Source organism: Emydura macquarii, unplaced genomic scaffold (assembly GCF_026122565.2).
Source record: "Emydura macquarii macquarii isolate MOO-44397 ecotype Brisbane River unplaced genomic scaffold, CSIRO-AGI_Emac_v2 contig_1390, whole genome shotgun sequence".
In the NCBI taxonomy this organism is placed as follows: domain Eukaryota; kingdom Metazoa; phylum Chordata; order Testudines; family Chelidae; genus Emydura; species Emydura macquarii.
In genome coordinates, this window is record NW_027131527.1 from 2,925,719 (window position 1) to 2,946,537 (window position 20,819).

The 20,819-nt window shown below is 40.1% G+C and overlaps 1 protein-coding gene across 1 annotated transcript in view; it reads right to left on the bottom strand.

Moving 5' to 3' along the window:
- Positions 1-20,819, bottom strand: part of PARG (poly(ADP-ribose) glycohydrolase) — a 126,728-nt gene that overhangs the window by 38,310 nt on the left and 67,599 nt on the right. Inside the window, exon 10 of the mRNA XM_067552474.1 lies at positions 3,450-3,529. Coding sequence (XP_067408575.1) covers positions 3,450-3,529 — 80 coding nt within the window. The remainder of the gene's footprint in view (positions 1-3,449; positions 3,530-20,819) is intronic.

The following is a 20,819-nucleotide window of genomic DNA, read 5'->3' on the forward strand; positions in this document are numbered from 1 at the left end:
ATGTGAAATAAAAATGCTAGTTAAAATAAATGTTTGTTTCTCCTCAAAGAAAAACTGAGGTTTGATTCACTCACTGATGCTTCCAGGATTCAAATTGAAGGAAAAATATGTGATGATCAAACTTTCACCACCCTGCCCCCACTTCCTTTTACATCTATTTTTCTTTTTTTCAGCCAGCAAAAGTGAAGTGGGGGTATGACATATACCATAAGTAGGGAGTATGATTTATGTCCCTTCCCAATTTGAGCAGTTGATAGTATTTCTTTTCAATATCAGACCAAGAAAAGAAAGCATGTTGTTTCTCAAATATTTCACTTAAGCTTTAAACATCATCAGACTGGCTTGGTTGCTTAGTTGAGAGCAGAATATGTTGCCATATGCAAAAATCAGATTTCAGATCCTGAGCGTGATCCAGTAAGTATGTCATGAAGTAATACATGCCAGTGGTAAGGCAGCATCTTATGTTTTCAACCAAGGACCATGGCAGATTAAGATGAAGGACTGATGGATTCCATAAGAAGGAAATTCATTATCTCTTGTAACATTTGAGAGAGGAAATGGGAAGATTCCTGGAGGACTCCAACCCCCCAAACAGAAAAAAAGATGCTTCACTAATAGGCGCATATTATAAGAGATGACCTCTTATTTATGTGACTTCCTTTTATTTCACTTAAAATAAGTTTTAGTTGCAGCAATAAAAATCAGTTTTTGAATATTCCAAAGGAACATTTTTTTATTCAGTCTGTTCTTTGTCCAGAAAGCAATTCCCTTTCTTCTGTGGGAAAGCTTTCTTAGGCTATGTACACACTGATGGAGGCAAATTCGCCACCGTCAGATCAATTTTTCTGGTTCAATTGAGTGGCAGTAAAGACACACTCAGTCGATTCAGAAGTCAATCTAATAAAACCACCTCCCCAAAAAGCACATCGCTGCGTTGAGGGGAACACATTTCCTGTCGGTGCAGCACAATGAAGATGGCACACTAAAGGGAAGTTACGAAGTCGATGGGAGTTACACAAGCTACTCTGTGAAGCTTGTGTAACTCCTGTCAACTGCCGCTGAATTTTGCCAGCAGTGTAGATCTGCCCTTAGGAGTGAGAGACATTAGAGAAAACAGTGGTGTCATCACAATAAAAACATATTTTAAAGACTTATATTCTTTAGGAAATCTCTCCTTGTTGCAAAACATATTATGCAAAATATTGTTGCAAAACACAAACATATTCTTCAGAAAGTGTTAAATATTCCTGTAACACTCTTAGAAATTTTATGTGGCTATTAAGGAGTTTAGAAAAAAGGTTAGCTTACTTTTTTAAAGGAAGGTTTTGTATTAATCAAGTGTTTCCTCACAAGGGGATGTGGTATTATGGAGGTGATGTTTTGAGTACCAAGCTTTGGTTTACACATGCTCCAATATATTCTGTTACAAGGAACTCAATTACTATTTGTAATAAAAGGGATGGGGAATTAAACATTTAATTTCCACTCATTTCCAGGGGTAAATTATTTCAGTCTTAATTCATTATAAAGAATACAAAACAAGGGACAGGGTCTGTTTGACAGTGCACCACAAGTTACTTATTCAAGGAAGAGTATTTGAGAATCTCATTAAATATTATTTGGAATTATAGTGTAAAGAATTCCAATTCACAAATTACATAGAGCATAAATGCCAACTGATTCCAAGTACATAGAGAGGTGGGGGGGGGGGGAGGGAGGGGGCTGTATAACTTAGAAGTAGGAGGTTCCTGTAATTCAGTTTGCATGTAAACATCTTTTCACTCACATGTTAAAATGCAAGATGCTATATATGAAGTCACATGCACAAGTCACATTCTACTCTTGACCTTTTTGAATAACATCTATTTGAAATCAATGAGACCTTGGATAGAATGTGGTTTTACTAGTTTATACGGTGGAAGTATAAGTTCTCAAGTCAAAAAAAAAGGCTAAGTCAGATAAGATGAGAATCCTTTTTTTGTCCCAACCATTGGAGTATTTTTTAAAATGCCATTTTGCACCTGAATACCTCAAAAATGTCTTTTAAAAAACAAAAACTGACTTTGTATGGAGTCAGTAATGAGGGAAAATTAGCAATTTTTACAGGTTAGAAAAAATGATTTTCTAAAATAAAGTTTTAAGAGTAGAAAACATCATGATGTACACATGGAGTATGCTATCAAAAAAATTTTACCACCACACCGAGATATGATACGTCAGATATATATATATGAATGATTATGCATATAATTAGAGCATCACAGGTATACGTTTATTGCGATGAGTACTCAACCCCATACATGTATTTTTACAAGGTTATGGGAATGTGCAATCCCATGACAACGTGAGAAGCTTTAATTAAGCACACTTGGTACATTAACTTAAATCTCAGATAGCATATATAAAAGTTTATTGGAATGTCCAGTTACACATATGCATTCTGAGCACCACCCAGACGGTGGGCTGACTGCCCTAATATCCAGTTATGTTCCATGGGAGTTGAGGGTGCCCAACATCTTGCTCGGTTACTCATTTGGTGCATTTATTTTAAATGCAGGTCAAGTACTCTCATGAGCTTTTTGGGGGAAAGGAGATAGAAGGGGTTGGGGGAAAAATGAAAAAAAGCTGCATTATTGCAATATTAGAGCTGAGATTTTGGATACATGTAAGCCAGTAAATTTCAAAGTTACAGCTCCCTGGAAACCATGATTTTGACATTGAGTGTATTTATATGCTGATAATTGCTGCCACGTGTGTGAGTGCTCTCTCTCTTTCTCTCTTTATGGGCAAGAAAGAGAGAATGGCAGCGAGCATCAAATGGAAAATTAAGATAATATATATATTTTAATGACAGAATATTCTGCTATTTCTCTAATATGCAAGAGTATGGCAAAGTGGGTGACATAACATCTTTTATTAGACTTCTGCTGGTGAGAAAGACAAGCTTTTGAGCCACACAGAGCTCATCTTCAGGTCTGGGAAAGGTACGCCCAGCTGAAGAAAAGCTCATGTGGCTCAAAGTTTCTCTCACCAACAAAAGTTGGTCCAACAAAAGTTATTACCTCACCCACCTTGTCTCTCTAATATCCTGGGACTGACATGGCTACAACTACACTGCATACACATATATACACACATGAAGTGTTAAAATGTGTCTGTATGTGTGTGTGAGACACAGATAGAATGTGTGCATGTGCATGGCAGTTAGCACCGTACATAATAATTCAACATTTTATATATTTTGTGTGCAAAGCTACAGTTCCCTTGGGAATCTTTATTTTATTTTCAGTTTCCTGACTTTTGCTCAAAACCTCCGCCACAATATTGCATTGCCATAGATTTTTCCATTTATTATACATTCTTCATGTGTTTGCTTTGCAACTCAGACTAAGTGACATTTTTCACAGCATTTAAAAGAAATGAACTAATGAATTAATAAAAGGATATACTTTTTTCTGTGACTCTTCTAAAGTAGCAGAAAAGGGTTTTAAGCTTCTCAGGCTTCCTTGGTGACCGTCCTTCAAACAATCTGAATAAAAAGAAAGATATAAAAGCGACTGAATTAGTTTCAATGGCACACAGAGAAATAATTAAACTGTTTAATAAGTGATCTGATTGGATTATGAAAGTATAATTAGGATAAACTTCAAGAGACTTCTCTTAAGATAAAAGCGTCAAACTTATTTAAATTGAAAAAGAACATAGAAAACAAATGTGATTTCTCTATTCAAAGAGAGTTGTAAATCAGAGGCTAGTTACATAATTTTCCTTCTTTGTCAATTAGTAGTACTTACACACTAGTTGAAATCCACTTCACCTGCATAAAGCCCAAATACTTTAGCTTTAAGCAGATGAAGTAGAGAGACTGAGAAGGAAAAAAAATCCACCTAGCAACCAAGTGTCAGGTTCTAAGGCTGCAAAAAGCCCTCCAGAGCCCCTATTCCAATCTGTAGGCTGGAAACCACAGCCCTTCCACACCATTTGTATGGGGTGTGGTCCAGTGGGTTGCATAAATGTAGATATACAGCCCACCCCTGGCCTGACCTCAGTGTGCATTTACGTTCTGGTCTATGCAGGTCGAGTGCCAAGACTTTTTCAGCAGCACTTTGGGGCATGACGCATACCTGCAAAGCTGCTCAGCAAGTGGACAGCCATGTGGAACCTCTATGAGAGTTTAAATGATGCAGATAGCCTTGCACTGGCTCTCCAGATAGGAGTTAATTTAATCCCACTAGTACTAAGTGACTCAAAAAAACCAAATTATTTTGGTTGATTAATTAAATGCAGGAATACTCCCATCCATATTTTAAAGGGGAAAATGCCTTAATGAGATAATGGTACACAACTAAAACTTCAGATCCCCATATAATCTTCAATTCTCCAAGACACTAAAACTTTTGATATGTTATCATTTTCCTTATAAATAGGTGCCCTTAAAACTAGAAGTTCAGAGAAATCTGTTTAAAAACTTAAACATTTTCCTGTTTTCCCCTAATTATCCTCCACTACATTATTATTTATATTGCAATAGCACTCAAAATATACCAGGAGCTGCAAAGACATACAGGAAGACACAGTCCCTATCCCAAACAGTTTACAGTGTAAGGGACTGATCCTGGAAACACCAGTTTAATTTTTCTCACAGAAGTAACCGCCATAGATTTCAACATGACATTTCAGGTGAGAAAAGTTACGTTTGTTTGCAGGATTGGGTCCTAAAAGGACAAAAGGCAGATGAGGGAAAGACATACAAAATACAAAGTGGTCAATGTGATAAAGGGCCTATCTTTCACTAGTTCTTTTTAATTCTATTTGGTTTGTAATATACAGGTCATCTCCAACAGTCCTTCAACCTAGCTATGGTTAGTTATTTAAAAAGCAATATAGTACACAAACTATCCCCAATTGCTAGCTAACCATTATTAAATTTATAACAACAGCTTGAAAGGGGACAATTGTGGATAACAACAGCTTATATGATCATAAATAAAAAATAAGTTATCCTCAACAGCCAAACTGGCTACCTATTTTGTGCATGACTCACTCATTCCCTAAAGTGGGTTAATTAGAACCACTTGTCCCACTGCCTTCCCATTCCTCAAATATCCGCTGGTGGTACCGTGGACCACAAAATGAAAGAAAGGATTGAAATAAACTTCTCATTTGCTTCTAGCAACTAGAATCTACCATCTCCACGTTTCTCTGCTACTAACTTAAAAACTGGCACCGAGACCAATGTTTGTTCCCCAAAAAATTGGTAAAGCATTTGTTGGGCAACAACCTCATCGCTACATGACTAAATACACCACTTAATAAAGAGACAGCCAATGGCACAGTAACAAAATACTGTTCTCTGTAATTTTGCAGATCTGAGCTCATGTACATCTACAAATACTACTAGACATCACCTTAAAATAATTCAGAAAATGGCATACAAACTCAATATTTGAAATTAGAGATGAATGAACTCATCAAAATATTTTTAAAAACCATAATGTTAGGGAAATTTTTTCCCCCGAGAACTGAAAATACTCAAGTTTGCAATATAAGGCCTGGATTCTGATTCTGCAACTGGAATCATGTGGCTGGACACTGGAACTTGTGCAGAATCCCACTGCAGTCAATCTGATTCCACACGAACACAAGGGTCTACCCGTGCAAATCCAACTGCAGGACAGGGACCAATATTAGCACATACTTTGTTTCTTGCACTTAAAATGCAGAATTTAAAAGCAGTACAAATTATGGAGTCTACCGTTTTCCCTCCAAATTCAGGGTTGAGGCATTCTGGTGGGAAAGTGTGGGAGAAGTTTACACTGACATTGTTTTTGTTATACTTGTTAATTTCAAAATTCTTTCATGAACTTTATGCTCATGAAAGGTACCAGACTGACACACATGGAAAAAAAGACATTACCTACCTGTAACTGGTGTTCTTCGAGAAGTGTTGCTCATGTCCATTCCAAGCATGCTGGGTGCACAGTTTGCTGGAAAGTTTTCCATCAGAAATAGCCTCAGGGTTGGCTCCAGTGCCCCTGGAGTCGCATCTCCATGGTGCTCTATATAGGGGTCTGCCAATTATCTGCCTCCTCAGTTTCTTTCCTTGGCTCCAACAGAGGGGTAGGCGGGTGGGTCTTGGAATGGACATGAACAACACATCTCAAAGAACACCAGTTACAGGTAGGTAATCTCTTTTTCTTCGAGTGCGTGCTCATATCAATTCTACGTAGGTGATTCCCCTAGCCAAACCAAGGAAGTGGGGTCGGAGCCCAGCGAACTACAGACTGGAGTACAGCTCTGCTGAATGCAGCATCATCTCTGGCCTGCTGAGTGATCCCATAATGAGCGGTGAAAGTATGGATGGTGGACCACGTGGCTGTTCTGCGGATGTCCTGAACTCGAATCTGGGCCAGAGAGGCTGCTGAAGAGGCCTGAGCCCTAGTCAAATGGGCCATAATCTTAAGGGCCAGCACTTTTGCCAAGTCATAGCAGGTCCTGATGCATGAGGGTAATCCATGAAGAAATTATCTGAGAAGAAACTGGAAGACCCTTCATCCTCTCCACCAGCACCACAAAGAGCTGAGTGGTTTCCTGAACGGCTTAGTTCTTGCTATGTAGAAGGTCAATGCTCGTCTAACGTCCAGTGAATGTAGCCTGTGTTTCTGAGCGCTGGCATGCAGCTTTGGGTAGAAGACTGGAAGGAAGATGTCCTGGTTTATGTGAAACTGGGACACCACCTTCAGTAGAAACACAGGGTGGGAATGGAGTTGAACCTTATCCTTAAAGAACACAATGTATGGTGGCTCTGACGTGAGCGCCCTGAGATCAGAGAGACTTCTAGCTGAGGTGATGACTACTAGAAACACCACCTTCCAAGATAAGTAGAACATGGAACACGTCACAAAAGGTTCAAACAGTGGGCCCATCAGCTCTGAGAGAACAAGATTGAGATCCCATGCAGGTACCGGCTGATGAGCAGGAGGATACAGTCTGTCCAAACCCTCAAGGAACTGTGACATCAGTGCATTAGTAAAAACAGAGCGACCTGCCTCCCCTGGAAGGCTGAAATCGCTGCCAGGTGAACCCTGATGGATGCCTGTGAAAGGCCCTGATGTTTCAGATGTAATAAGTAATCAAGGATTGTGGGGATTGGAGCCAACTGAGCCTGGATGCCCTTTTGGGTGACCCAGGCTGAGAATCTTTTCCACTTGGCCAGATAGGTAGCTTTTGTGGAGGGCTTCCTATTACCCAAAAATACCTCCCACACAGGTTCCAAGCATGTCAGCTCCAGGGGATTCAACCACGGAGCTTCCAGGCTGTGAAGTGAAGGGAATCAAAGTTGGAGTGGAGAAGTGTTCCGTGATCCTGCGTAATGAGACCTGGAAGGGTGAATGGAGTGTCTATTGAGAGCTTGCGCAGCATGGTGTACCAGTGTTGCTGAGGCCAGGCTGGGGCTATAAAGATCACTGATGCTCTGCCTGCTTAATCTTTCGCAAAACCCAGAGAATGAGCGAGGTAGGTGGGAAAGCATAAAACAGCCGCCTGGTCCATGGGATGAGAAAAGCATCCACTATCGAATTGGGACTGTGCCTCTGAAATGAGCAAAACTGAAGGCACTTCCTGTTGGATCTTGTGGCAAACAAGTCTATTTGGGGAATTCCCCACCTCTGGGAGATGGTGTTCAACACGTCTGGATGGATGGACCATTCATACGTGAGAAAAGACCTGATAAGAGTGTTGGCCAACATGTTCTGAGCCCCTGGTAGGTACGATGCCTCCAGGTGTATCAATTGAGTGATGCAGAAGTGCCAAAGTTTGAGGGCTTCTCGACACAGGGGAGAGGAGCAAGCGCCACCTTGTCTGTTTATATAAAACATTGCTGTTGTATTGTCTGTAAGTACTGATACCACCTTGCCTTCCAGATCCTCTCGGAAGGCTTGACAGGGTAGACGCACTGCACTCAGCTCCCTCATGTTGATATGAAATAAGAGTTCCGACTTGGACGAGAGACCTTGCATTCTTAAGTCTTCCAAGTGGGCTCCCCAACCCATTGCCAATGCATCTGTCACAAGGCATACTGATAGTTGAAGTGCCGAAAAGGGGACCTCTGCACATACATTGCTCCGGTCGGACCACCAGGTTAGGGACTCCAGCACTGAGGGATGGGGATAAACTATTCTCTCTATGCTGTGACAAGCTGGGCGGTACATCGTAGCTACCAAACTTTGCAGGGGCCTGAGGTGCAGCATTGCATATGATACCACAGAGGTGCATGCCGCCATGTGCCCTAACAATCTCAGGCAGTTCTGACCCATCGTGTGTGGATATCGTCTCAGGATCTCTATGAGGTCCCGCAGTGCATGGAAGCGAGACTCTGGGAGGGAGGCTCTGGCTAGCTCTGCATCCAGCACCACCCCCAATAAATTCTGTCTGGTGGGGATCAAGGTCGTCTTTTGGACATTGAGGATCAGGCCCAGTCCCTCGAATGTGTCCCTGATGAACCTTACGTCTGATTCCACTTGAGCCCTGGTTTGACCTTTGACTAACCAGTCATTGAGGTAGGGAAACACCTGTACTCTTATTCTCCTCGAGAATGCCGCTACTACTGCCATACATTTGGTGAAGACACGGGGAGCCATTGAGAGGCCAAATGGCAGGACCGTGAATTGGTAATGTATTTGGCTGACCATAAAGTGAAGGAACCCCCTGTGGCCCAGGAAGATGACCACGTGGAAATATGCATCCTTTAAATCAGAGGGCGGCATATCAATCTCCCAAGTCTAGAGAAGGGATAATCGAGGTCAGGGTAATCATATGAAATCTCAAATTCTTCATGTATTTGTTGAGGTTTTGAAGGTCGAGGATAGGGCAGAGCTGCTCCTTGGCTTTCAGGATTAGGAAATACTGGGAGTAAAACCCCTTTCCCCTTTGATCCCGAGGGACCTCCTCCACCACTCCGACTTATAAGAGCACCTACACCTCTTTTTGAAGAAGCTGCTCGTGAGAGGGGTCCCTGAAGAGGGACAGGAAAAGGGACATGAAGAAAGCTGGAGAAAAATATCCCAGTTTCACAGTGCGAAGAACCCACTGGTCCACGCACCGTGAAAATGGGATTAAAAACGGTGTGAAAATAATAGGGTTGGATCCAGGGAACTGTAATGCTGTCCTCAGACATATCCTCAAAAGTTCTGTTTGCCCCCCGAGGGCTGTCTCAGTTGACCAAAGCTCCTGCTGGAAGAGGTATTTTGGGGACTTTGTCTATTACTGCTTCTACCCCTTCGGCGATTCAAGTCCTGTCTGGACAAACCCTGGTAGAAACGGGGCATGGATTGTGGTCTGAATGGTCTCCTCTGCGGGGCTGGCATATGAAGCCCCAAGGACTTTAGAGTAGTCCGGGAGTCCTTTAGACTGTGCAGCTTTTCATCAGTCTCAGAGGAAAAAAGGGCTGGCCCCTTGAATAGGAGGTCCTGAATGGTGACCTGCACTTCGTGCGGGAGACCCAGAGCTTGGACCCAAGAGCTCTGTCACATCGTCACCCCCGATGACATCGCTTTTGCGGCCGCATCAGCACTGTCCAGAGCCACCTGCTTTTGACACTGCTTTACCCTCTTTAACATGTCCCACAAACTCTGTCTTGGAGTCAATAGGCAGTGAGTCTGCAAACTTTTCTATAGATAGCCATGAGTTGACAGTTTATCTACTTAGGATAGCCTGCAGATTAGCTATCTGAAGTTGGAGCCTTCCACTGGAATATACTTTCCTCCGAAGATGTCCAATTTCTTAGCTTCCTTTGCCTTCGGGGTGGGAGCCTGTTACCTCTGGTGTTCCCCCTCGTTAGTGGCCACTACTATGAGTGACACCAGGAGCGGGTGCGTATAAAAGTGCTCATGCCCCTTTGAGGGAAGAAAGTATTTCCTCTCCACTGTTTTGGCCGTTGGGGCCAAAGAGGCGGGTGTTTGCCACAAGGCAGCAGTGTAGTCCTTGATGGTCTTAATTAGAGGGAGTGCTACCCTAGAAGGACCTTCAGGTGTTAATATGTCCACCATAGGTACCCCTCCCTCAACAACCTCCTCAGCCTGCGGCCCATGTTCTGCACGACACCACAGAGTAGCTCCTGGTGCTCTCTGCTGTCATCCAGAACTGAGGCAGGCAGGGCTCCCGCCACCAACTCGTCTGGTGATGATGAGGATGACTCTCTGGCCCCTGGATCCTGTGCTCCTGACAGATCGCTTGGTACTGGCTCTTCATCCTGGGTGCCGGGATAGTGTATGCTGTTGGCCCTGGTGCCGAGGTCCAAGCTTTCAACAGTGCCGTGCGGAGCACTTGCTGCCGAACGGAAGGTCATTCTCTTGCCCCCCAATGACAGCAATTGGGATCTCTCTGATGGAGACCCCTGGGCCTGATGGTATGCCCACAGGGTCCAAAAAGGCCACCAAGATGGCATCTGCCACTGAGAAGCCCAAGGTACTGCAAAGGGCTGAGTCTCCCATCTGCGCTGCCTGTTAGGGTGCTGGCTCCCCCATGATGTGTAAGAATCCATCTTGAAAACCAAAGAGAGTTGTTCACTCCTCAGCGACCACAGGGGAGGAGTGGGAGGGGGGTGCCAGAGAGCGGTGCTGGGGGGACCTCAACCTAGCCATAGGTCTCTTTGGCACCAGATCACGATCTCGTGAGTGGCTAGGTGGTGGAGGAGCAGTCTCTTCGATAAGTTCCCTGAATGTCTCTGAAGTGGAGGGGAGCTGGATATCCTCCTCCTCTCTCTCCCTATGTGGGGAGTCCACTGGTACCGGACTCAATAAGGCTCTTCTTTGACCCAGAGTCAACGGTACCAGGGCTGAGGGCTGGGGCTCAAGTGGCCTAGCATGGGTTGCATCTTGCTAGCCTCCACAGGTTTAGATTTAGGTGTCGAAGAGCTGCCTCTGTCCCTGCTTTTCTCTTCTGTGGCACCAGGGAATGGGAACGGTGCCGTTGTCCCGATCGCGCTAGGTCCTTTGGTGCCAAGGAGGCTTGTCAGTGCCAAGGCTCCTTCAGTTCTGTTTCTTTCCTCACCACTGGTTCCTTCACAACAGCCGGGGCACATCACACCAACGCCGATGAGCATGGTCTCTGCTCCACAGGTTAAAGGATAGTTTCCATTAAATCCTGCAGATTTTACGCTTTACTCTTAAATGAGACTCCCCAAGGCACCTCAGACAGGCCAAGGACGGGTTGTCTCTTGGCATAGGCTTCAAGCAGGACTCACAGGACGTGAACCCAAGCATATCCCATCCCCAGAGGGAAGGGCAGGGTAACAACTCAATAAGCGGTACTTAGCTACACTAACTACAACTATCTAAATTAGCTATTTACAGTACTTAAGCTATAAAGACAACGAGGGAAGCACTTGCTAGGCAAGAGCAGCAATATTCCAGCAACCGTCACAGGTGGTGAGAAGGAACTGAGGAGGCGGAGGGTCGGCAGGCCCCTATATAGAGCATCATGGATGTGGGACTCCAGGGGGACCAAGGGCCGACCCTATAGGGTAATTCTGAGGGAAAACTTTCCGGCAAACTGTGCATGCACTGCATGCACACCTACATGGAATTGACATGAGCAAGCACTTGAAGAAGAACTAGAATCTATCCACAGAACAGCTACAGCACAGGCAGCAGGAATGCAAGCTTCTCTATGTTACACCACTAATACTTTTCAGCTTTGAATTGTACAGATCACCTCTGGGGTGAAAAATTAATTCACTTGCTGTGTCTATTTCATGCTTGGTCTCTCTGATCAGACTGCCAACAAGAACACCAAATAGTTCTATTTACAGGGATTTTGTAATGTAAAAAAAAAGAAAAAAAAAGAAATAAAAAAGATACCTGTCCTCTGGGAATTGCAGCTGAAACTACTAACTCAAGACACACAGGCTGCCTGAACTAGCAGATATTAAAGAGGGTTTGTTATTGTTTTGTTACTGATCTGGGCTGGACTGGACTGGCACCAGGAACCAAGAGGTGAAAAGCTGAAAATCCAATTCCCAATATCCTAAGCCATCCAACTCCTCCAGACAAAACACTTTATCTACTTACACTTCAATGATCATGTTAGGAAAGAAAATAATGTAACATTGTCCTTCAGAAATTTCATTGCACAGGGAAGACAATGCCAGCTACTTTTTCCTCAAGATTAAAAAATGAAACAAAATAAGAAAAGATCTACTTTAAATTACCTAGAGGGCTACTACTGACATATAGAAATCCATTTATGAAAATCTAAGTAATAGTAAGAAACTTCCCTACTTTTAGACATTAAGTGAATACGTTCTTTCAGTGTTAACCAAAATACTATTTTTACTGCATCATCTAGCTTCCAATAACCCGCACTTGTATTGCTTAATTTAGTTTCCTACAAAATGACATGGCATTGTTATTGGCAACACATAATGCAATTTGTCTGCAGGGAAGAACATTGGGGGCTTTGGAAGCAATATGCCTTGAGTAACAAGTTCACAAAACGATGTCTGATACAGTAGAAACCCTTGGGGCTTAAGCTCTCATTTTTAAAAACCATTCTTAAAGTATAGCAAAGTTGGCTAGGAATGGGAATGCGAAGTGACACAATGTTATTCATCTGCTTTCATTTAGCACAAAGACAAACCTGCTTCAAAAACAGGACACTTTAGGTGAAGTCAACCTTCTAGTATGGAAATGGATTAGATTGTTCATATTTAGAAAAGACAACTTACATAAGAACTATGTGAAAAAGGAATATTCAATGTGAACAGATTCATTTTACTAGGAAGTTATTATTCAGTAAAATAAATTAACTGGGGTAGGGAGAGCAGGGAGAAGAGAAAGGAAGGTTAGTGTCTGATCTTGGTTTCACTAATCTTAGGGGGAAAAACTGCAAACAAGGACTTCAGGAAAACAATGTATTCGTGTACACCCCATTTTAAAATGGTGTTAATTTCAGGCAATAACAAAGTACATTGCTCGTAGTTCTGAGGAGGCAAGTTGAATCAGCATATTAAATAAAAATATATTGGGTATGTGTTAAAAGTTTATCTCTGAAAACACATTACTTGTGACTTTGTATTTTAACGTGCCCTTTATCTGAGTCAGTTTATACACAGAACTAATAATACTCACTCTAGGCTTTTGTCTCTTCAATTTCAATTGAAATAATGCTTAGAATGCAAATAAATGTTAATCTCAACCAAATTTTCAGTGGATGGCCATCCACATCCCAAAGCCAACAAATGATTCAGCATAATAGACAGCTTCTGTTCAGAAAAAGCCCAGAACTAGAATGGCAAGGATGGAATAAGTCAAGTGCAAAGGCAAAGCAGACATGAAGCTGTTCTAGCCAAAAGCAATCAGTCTCTCCTACTTAGAAAAGCCACCTAGAGTACTTTTGAAAAGGTGCTCTGGGTTGGCCTCAACCCCACTGCACTGAAATCAATTATAAAAATCCTATTTACTTCAATAGGGAAGTTAGGCCAACAAAGATGAAATTAGACAAATTCAGACTGGAAATAACATATACATTTCTAATCGTAAGAGTAATTAACAAGTGGAACAACTTACCAAGGGTTGTGGTGGATTCTCCAACATCATTGATAATTTTAAAATCATTATTGGATGTTTTTCTAAAATATATGCTCCAGAAATTATTTTGAGGAAGCTTTCTGGCTCCTGGCATACAGAGATCAGACTACATAATCATCAGATGGTCTCTTTTGGCCTTAGAATCTATTAATTGATTTCTAATTTTCTTCTTCCTGTTCCAGTATTTTTTTTTAATTCTTAAAGAAATGGAGAGTTATATTTATAATCAAGAGCTTAGTCTACTTATAGGAAAAATTTGCAACAAGACAAGACAGGAAACTTCTGTTGATCTCAGGCTCATACACACTTCTAGAAGTTCCCTATCAACACTTAGGACCTGATTCATAGGCCAATGAAAGTCAATGGAAAGGTTCCCACTTATTACAGAGGTCTTCGGATCAGGCTGTAAACCCTTCCATTTTTCAGTTTATGAAAACACATTCAAATGTAATCTCAGTATGGAGTTTAGTTCATATAATCTTTTTTTCAATGTCCAAATAGATTAAATGATCAATTCAGAAAACTTCCAAACTGTATTAAAGGTGACCTGCAAGCAAAAGAGAAGAGGGGAGGGAGGAAGGTGTTCTATGCCTTTTTGGAGGGGCTACGTTGTGATAAATGAAGACCCGAAAGATTGTTGGGGTTTTAAAGTGTTTCACATTTAAAAATAAATTACATCGTCTTTATTTTTGCTGGAGGGCTCCTTGAATGACTACAGAAGTAGCTGAATTGTAACATTAAAAGCAAGCATAAATCTTGAGAATCCCCAAACAAACGTACAAACAAACTTTCAAGCCTTCCTTATAAATTACAAAGTAGCAGGTCATCTTTATGGCAGTAAGCTTACCACCACAGTAATAGAGGGCGAGGATTTCAACAGCACATACCATTGCCCTAACCAAGCTCCCACTAAATTTGGTGGGAGTTTTACATTGAACTTCAGTGGGAGCAGAATTAGGACAATGATAAATGCTTTTGAAAATCCCATTCAAAAAATTATTAATAGAATCATAGAAAATTAGGTTGAAAGAGACCTCAGGAGGTCATCTAGTCCAAACCCCTGCTCAAAGCAGGACCAACCCCAACTAAATCATCCCAGCCAGGGCTTTGTCAAGCCACACTTAAAAACCTCTAAGGATGGAGATTCCACCACCTGCCTAGGTAACCCATTCCAGTACTTCACCGCCTTCCTGGACAAAAAGTTCCTAATATCCAACCTAGACCTCCCCCACTGCAACTTGAGACCATTGCTTCTAGTTCTGTCATCTACTACTACTACTAGAACAGCCTAGCCATATCCTCCCTGCAACCCACTTTCAGGTAGTTAAAGGCTGCTATCAAATCCCCCTTCATTCTTGTCTTCTGCAGACTAAACAAGCCTCATTCCCTCAGTCTCTCCTCATAAGTCATGTGCTCCAGCCCCCTAATCATTTTTGTTGCCCTTCGCTGGACTCTCTCCAATTTGTCCACATCCTTTGTGTGTGTGTGGAGGGGGGGGCGCGGCAGGGTGGCAGCAAAACTGGACACAATACTCCAAAATATGGCAGCACCAGTGCTGAATAGAGGGGAATAATCACTTCCCTCAATCTGCTGGCAATGCTCCTATTAATGCAGACCAATATGCTGTTAGCCTTCTTGGCAATAAGGGCATATTGTTGACTCATATCCAGCTTCTTGTTGGAGAGCTATGTCTCAAATTACATATATATTAATATATACACCCAAATCTTAACATACACTAAACAGTCTCAGTTTATTAGTATTCAAAAACTCACTTTAAATCAACCTACTTTTTCTTCCCACATCAGACGAGTCTGCAAAGCGCTCAGAAGGGCTCTAAGGTCAGCTGCCTTCCGCATGTGACAACCAAGTTACAGAGGTGCAAAGGTCCACTATTTCCCCTTGATTGCAATCAGAGGTTTAGGTGCTCAGAACCTCTGAAAAAAATAATCAGACCCTAGACTTCTATTCTCTTTCTGAACCTATTCTCGAGCTAAGTTTCCAAACGGAAGAGCAGAGCTATTTTTTCTGAAGGCAGGGGATAGGAGATAAATATTTTGTATGTGGTTTTTAGTCTATCTAAATAAATATAACATGCTCTACAAAGAAAACACCCAAACAATACACGAACAAATCACGTCTCAAATGTATATGCACTATACAATTAAGTGTTTTTCAAATCTCCAACATGGAAACAAAACTAGAAATTGCTAGCACCCTGGGAAAACATTAATAGACATACATACAAACAACCTTGGGTATTAACTGTCTCTACATAAAACCAGCAAGATCAGACATTAAGATAATGTGAGGTCTCATTAATACCTGTACTTGCTATCATGAAACTTAAAGTGAATTGTCAATTATGCAACGTTATGAAAATGTTTATTTCAAGTACAAAGTTTATAGTTTTTAAAAGAATAGGCTGAGTGAGGGCATGATGCATATTAACTGGAATTTTTCTTGAGCTCTGTATGACAGGATCTCAAAAAAGCAATTCCCTGAGTGGAATGTAGATTATCAATTTACCAATATAAGAATCCAAGGCAAAAAGCCATTAATACAAATTTTAAGAATTCATCCAACTAAACGGCCCTGTAAATCAAACTCAAAAGCACTGCAAGCCCTTTTAAATTGAAGTAATTGATAAATTACTTGCAACCGCATATTTTCATCCCACAAGCCACTTTTGCTTTGTGCAAGATGTTCTGTCAAACTGCCACACAGTTACTTCAATTTAGTAGAAAGACAGATGCAAAAAGTCTGCAGAGCTGACCAGTGAGGCAACCTACGATTTATCTTTGACCTTCTAGCTTCTAAGCAAATGCAGCAGCAATGATAATCAAATTGGAGCCCTTTATATAGATATTTAGGTATTCTGAGGAACCAAGGGACAGGCAGAAGTGAAGGTCAATGATAAAAGTAAGCAGACTTGTGGGAGCAATACAACAAGACATTCAGTTAACATTAGCAGACAAACAAAATGTTCTTTCTGATTTAATCTTCAACTGTTTCCAGTGTTTATGCTCTGAATATAAATCTCACACTTGACACAGAAAAATCATAAAAAATACAGTGGTTATGTTCCAATATATTAGTGTGCCACAAAATATGCAATATGACAGAGTATGTGGAGGGATAGTGATAGTGGTGGGGAGTACTTAAAAAAATAAGTTTCAATATTAAATGGTTAGTAACAAAGAATATATTGTGAAATTCGTCTTTAACTTTACATTTTGCTTAAAATTGTGCTTCTACTCTGAAAATTTTTTAAAATGGCAATACATGTTTCCATGTTTATTGTGTCAATTATGTCTACATAAAATTTACTAATTTTACAAGTAAACTTCCTCCACATCCCAAAAGTTAGTGAAAGTACTTAAGAATGTGCTAAATGGGTTTTCTGAAGGCCTCACTCAGTTTGGGCTGTGTTCTTTATGGTTCCTTCACTATCACTAGCAAGAGAGATTCTGTAACTGGAAACAAACTTGATAACCCAATAATTAAAGAAAACCAGCTCTCCAACTCACTGATACATTACAGGAGTAAACTTGTTTACATTTCTGATAAATGTATACATCTATAACTTGTACACAGGGATTAGATTAACTGCATATCACAGTGCCAGGTTCACACAGTAAATTTCCTGATACATATTTTATAGACATTTCATGGCAAAACTACAAGGTAAAAAAATTTCAAATATACTGGGTCATCGTGTCATTATAAGTATATTAATGCTGTAAAGATTATTTCCTACAAAAACTGACGGCATGGATTTTGGCTGAATTTTTTAAGTAAATGGTTCTGAAAAGGTCTTCTGTTTTATCAAATCAGAACAAAGTCATCTACTTTTGAAAGCTGGAATTCAGGCAACTCCATTATCCCATTTTCAAAAAATGGGTCTCAATTCATAGATTTTTAAGGCTAGAAAGGACTACTATGATCATCTAGTCTGTCCTCCTACATAACAAAGGTCATAGAATGTCATTCAGTAATCTCTACATGAATCTTATATCTTGTGGCTAATCTACAGTGTATTTTTTAGAAAGGCATCCAATACTGATGTAAGTGATGCAGATTCCATCATATCCCCCTTGGTAAATTGTTTCAGTGGCTAATTACCCTCAGGGTTAAAGATTTGCATATTATGGCAAGCATGGCTCAAACTTCAAATCATAATATAAATTTCTCATTCACAGATACATGGCATTGACGGTATTTCAAGGAGATTTACATGTATGCAAATAATAATTATGGATGGTTCCCAGAACTACCTAGATCCATCTGTAAAGTTATCAGACAGTGCAATGTAAATTCTGCAGTCAACCTTATTCATCAAGAAAAAATTGATCTCTGCTGATGCAACTGAACATGAAATCAGATTACTCATGCTGTTTCCTGGATTTTAACATGTTCTCACATTGATGATGATATTCACTCTTGTGCAAATGGCCAACACATTGGGTATGTACCACCAAAGTCCCACTTAAACCCTTAAAATAGTTTTAAATGAGATTTAAAATATAGGATTTAAATGGAGCTGGCCATTTGCACAAAGATCATTTTCATCCTTTGAGAATAATGTTATTGGGACAAAGAAAACAGCAATGCAAATAAGGAATATTCACTTTTCCATTTCAAAAACAGCAAAAGGACACAACACATCTTTAAGCAAAATTTAATTCTAATGCCATAGGCTGACAAAATACTTGAAGCCAAAAGAATAAGCTATAAGTTTTCATAGTCCATTTTATTGGGTGGATCTGCTAGGAGGTGAACTGTTATGCTTGTATGCACTTTTTGAAGGCGGATTTAAGTCTACATAGAGAGACAAGGTGGGTGAGGTAATATCTTTACCATTAAAGACTTGTTAGACTTCAATTTGCATTGCTATAAACATTTGCCTGAAATCTTTCAATAAGTATTGTCACATCAACAGCATTATCTAACCTTTTCACTCAATTATACTCCACGCAACTTTAATCACATGCATCTCTAAGACCACATACAGTTGTAAGGTTTTTGTATCAGATGTTTGGGAAAGTCACGGGAATCTCTCTACAGAGCATTTGCAGATGCAATGATTCTTTATATAAATGCAACAACGACCTTTGAAAAGTTTCCAGCTAACATAACAAGCAGTTGATTAGTATTATCATTCTAGTCACTCTTATACAATATATTTTTTTTTAAAACAAATATTTTCTGTTTACATTTTAACACATTTTGTATTCCATCACAGATATTGATCAAATTCTGTAAGATGAAATTGTGCTGGAATCAGTTATTGGTCAAAACCATCATGAAGAACAAACAGCTACAATAAGTGTTTGCTACTGTTATTTATATCCCCATCATCAAGCGAAATGATCTCCACAATGTCCCACTTGTGGTTTTGTGGACAACAGTACCTTGGACAGCTTGAAGAAGTTCAGTGTCAACTACAGAGCATAGGATGGCAGCCTATAAAGATCTTTACATTTCTAAAGAAATTTAGAATTGGAAATTCTAATCTCCAATAAAAAAAAAAGATAAAACACAGCCACACTTGGTATCACATATATATAAGACCTAGTGCCACAGTAAACACTTTAAAGATGGTAACTACAAAATAATGTTGCTGAGTAAAATATTTTTAAAAAGAATCCAAGTAACTTGGGAACCTAAGTTTCATTGAAAAATCAGACTCCTAAGTTTCTTTAACACTAGTGAAAATTTTACTATATGTATAAACTGATACAGATGTTAGTAAATCACTAATACATGGGTTTTGTGGTAAAACACAGGTCTCTCAAATGGATTAATGATGACAATGTTATTTTACAGTGTGAAAATTTTACCCAACTAATTGATGATCTCCAAGACCCAAAGCTGAATAATCCAGGTGATAATTCTGAGAAAACTGGTCATAATGGATATCAAGCAAACTGAAAATTATCAATCTTGTGGTAATGCAAGAGGAAATGCAATTATTTAACCAGCTATTATGTTTTGTAGTGGGGAAAACCTCAGAGCAGACTTATACAAGTCAAACACACAAGGCACTGTGAAATAAATAGGTTTGGTGCTGCTGTATGTCTTTTCAAGTTAATTAAGTAAATCTCACCTTTCTACATTAAACCTGTCTTCTATTTCTCTATTTACATAGAAAGTATCTTAGAGGTTTGGGATTCTCTTGGCCTCAAAGAAAATAAACACACTTTACTTCAACCATTTAACCTCACAGGCAATTTATTCTCTTATTTACTGAAGACTGTTAACCTGTCACAGGTGTAATATTATGTCAACACAACAAAACTTAGACAAAAAAACAAAACAAAACACTGAACAACCTGCTGCTTAATTAGAAATTTACCTTTAAAACTAGATTTTTTTCACTAAGGGTTGTAGGAACATACATATGTTGAGCAATGTAATTTTTGTTGAGCAGTCCAATTGCAAACACTGTCCTCCTTTACCACACGCACAAAGAATGGGTCCAAATTCATAGATTTTTATGGACCATTATGATCATCTAGTCTGTCCTCCTACATAAAAAGGCCCATGTTTGATAAGTAAACTGGATCAAAGAATACATCAATCAAATTTTTTTTTTTTTTTTTTTTTTTTTTTTTTTTTTTAAAGTTCCAGGTGATCTTTTTAAGTCTTAAGTACCTCAAATTTACACTAAGGACTAAAACCTGCCCTTGCTGAAGTCAGAGGGAACTGTGGGAGCTCAATAACTGAAAATTAGGCCCTAGGTCGTAAGTCAGGCAACTGAAAATTGAGACTTTCAAAATTAGTAATTACTTGAAATATTCTGGACTAAGGGTATGTCTATACAGCAAAGAAAAACCAAGTTCTGGGACCCTCCCACCCGGCAGGGTCGTAGGGCCTAGGGCTTCAGACTGAGCCCGGAAGTCTACACAGCAATGAAACACTCCTGCAGCCCAACTGACCTGAGCCCGAGTCAGCTAGCAAAGGTGTCTAGTTGCTGTGTAGACATACTCTCAGCGATTTACCCTTGGTCATACAGTGAGTTAATCGGAGAACCAGGAATAGAACCCAGAACTCAGTTTTTAGGCTTTAAGCATTAAACCAAACTTCTATTATTAGAGTTTGCTCTATTGATCATGCTAAGAATAAGCCTTTTCATTTTGCAATTTAAAGCACATTTTATAACTCAAATTCACATGTATATTTGTAAATTGTACAGATTATACACTTAAACTAAACATTTCCATCTACAGA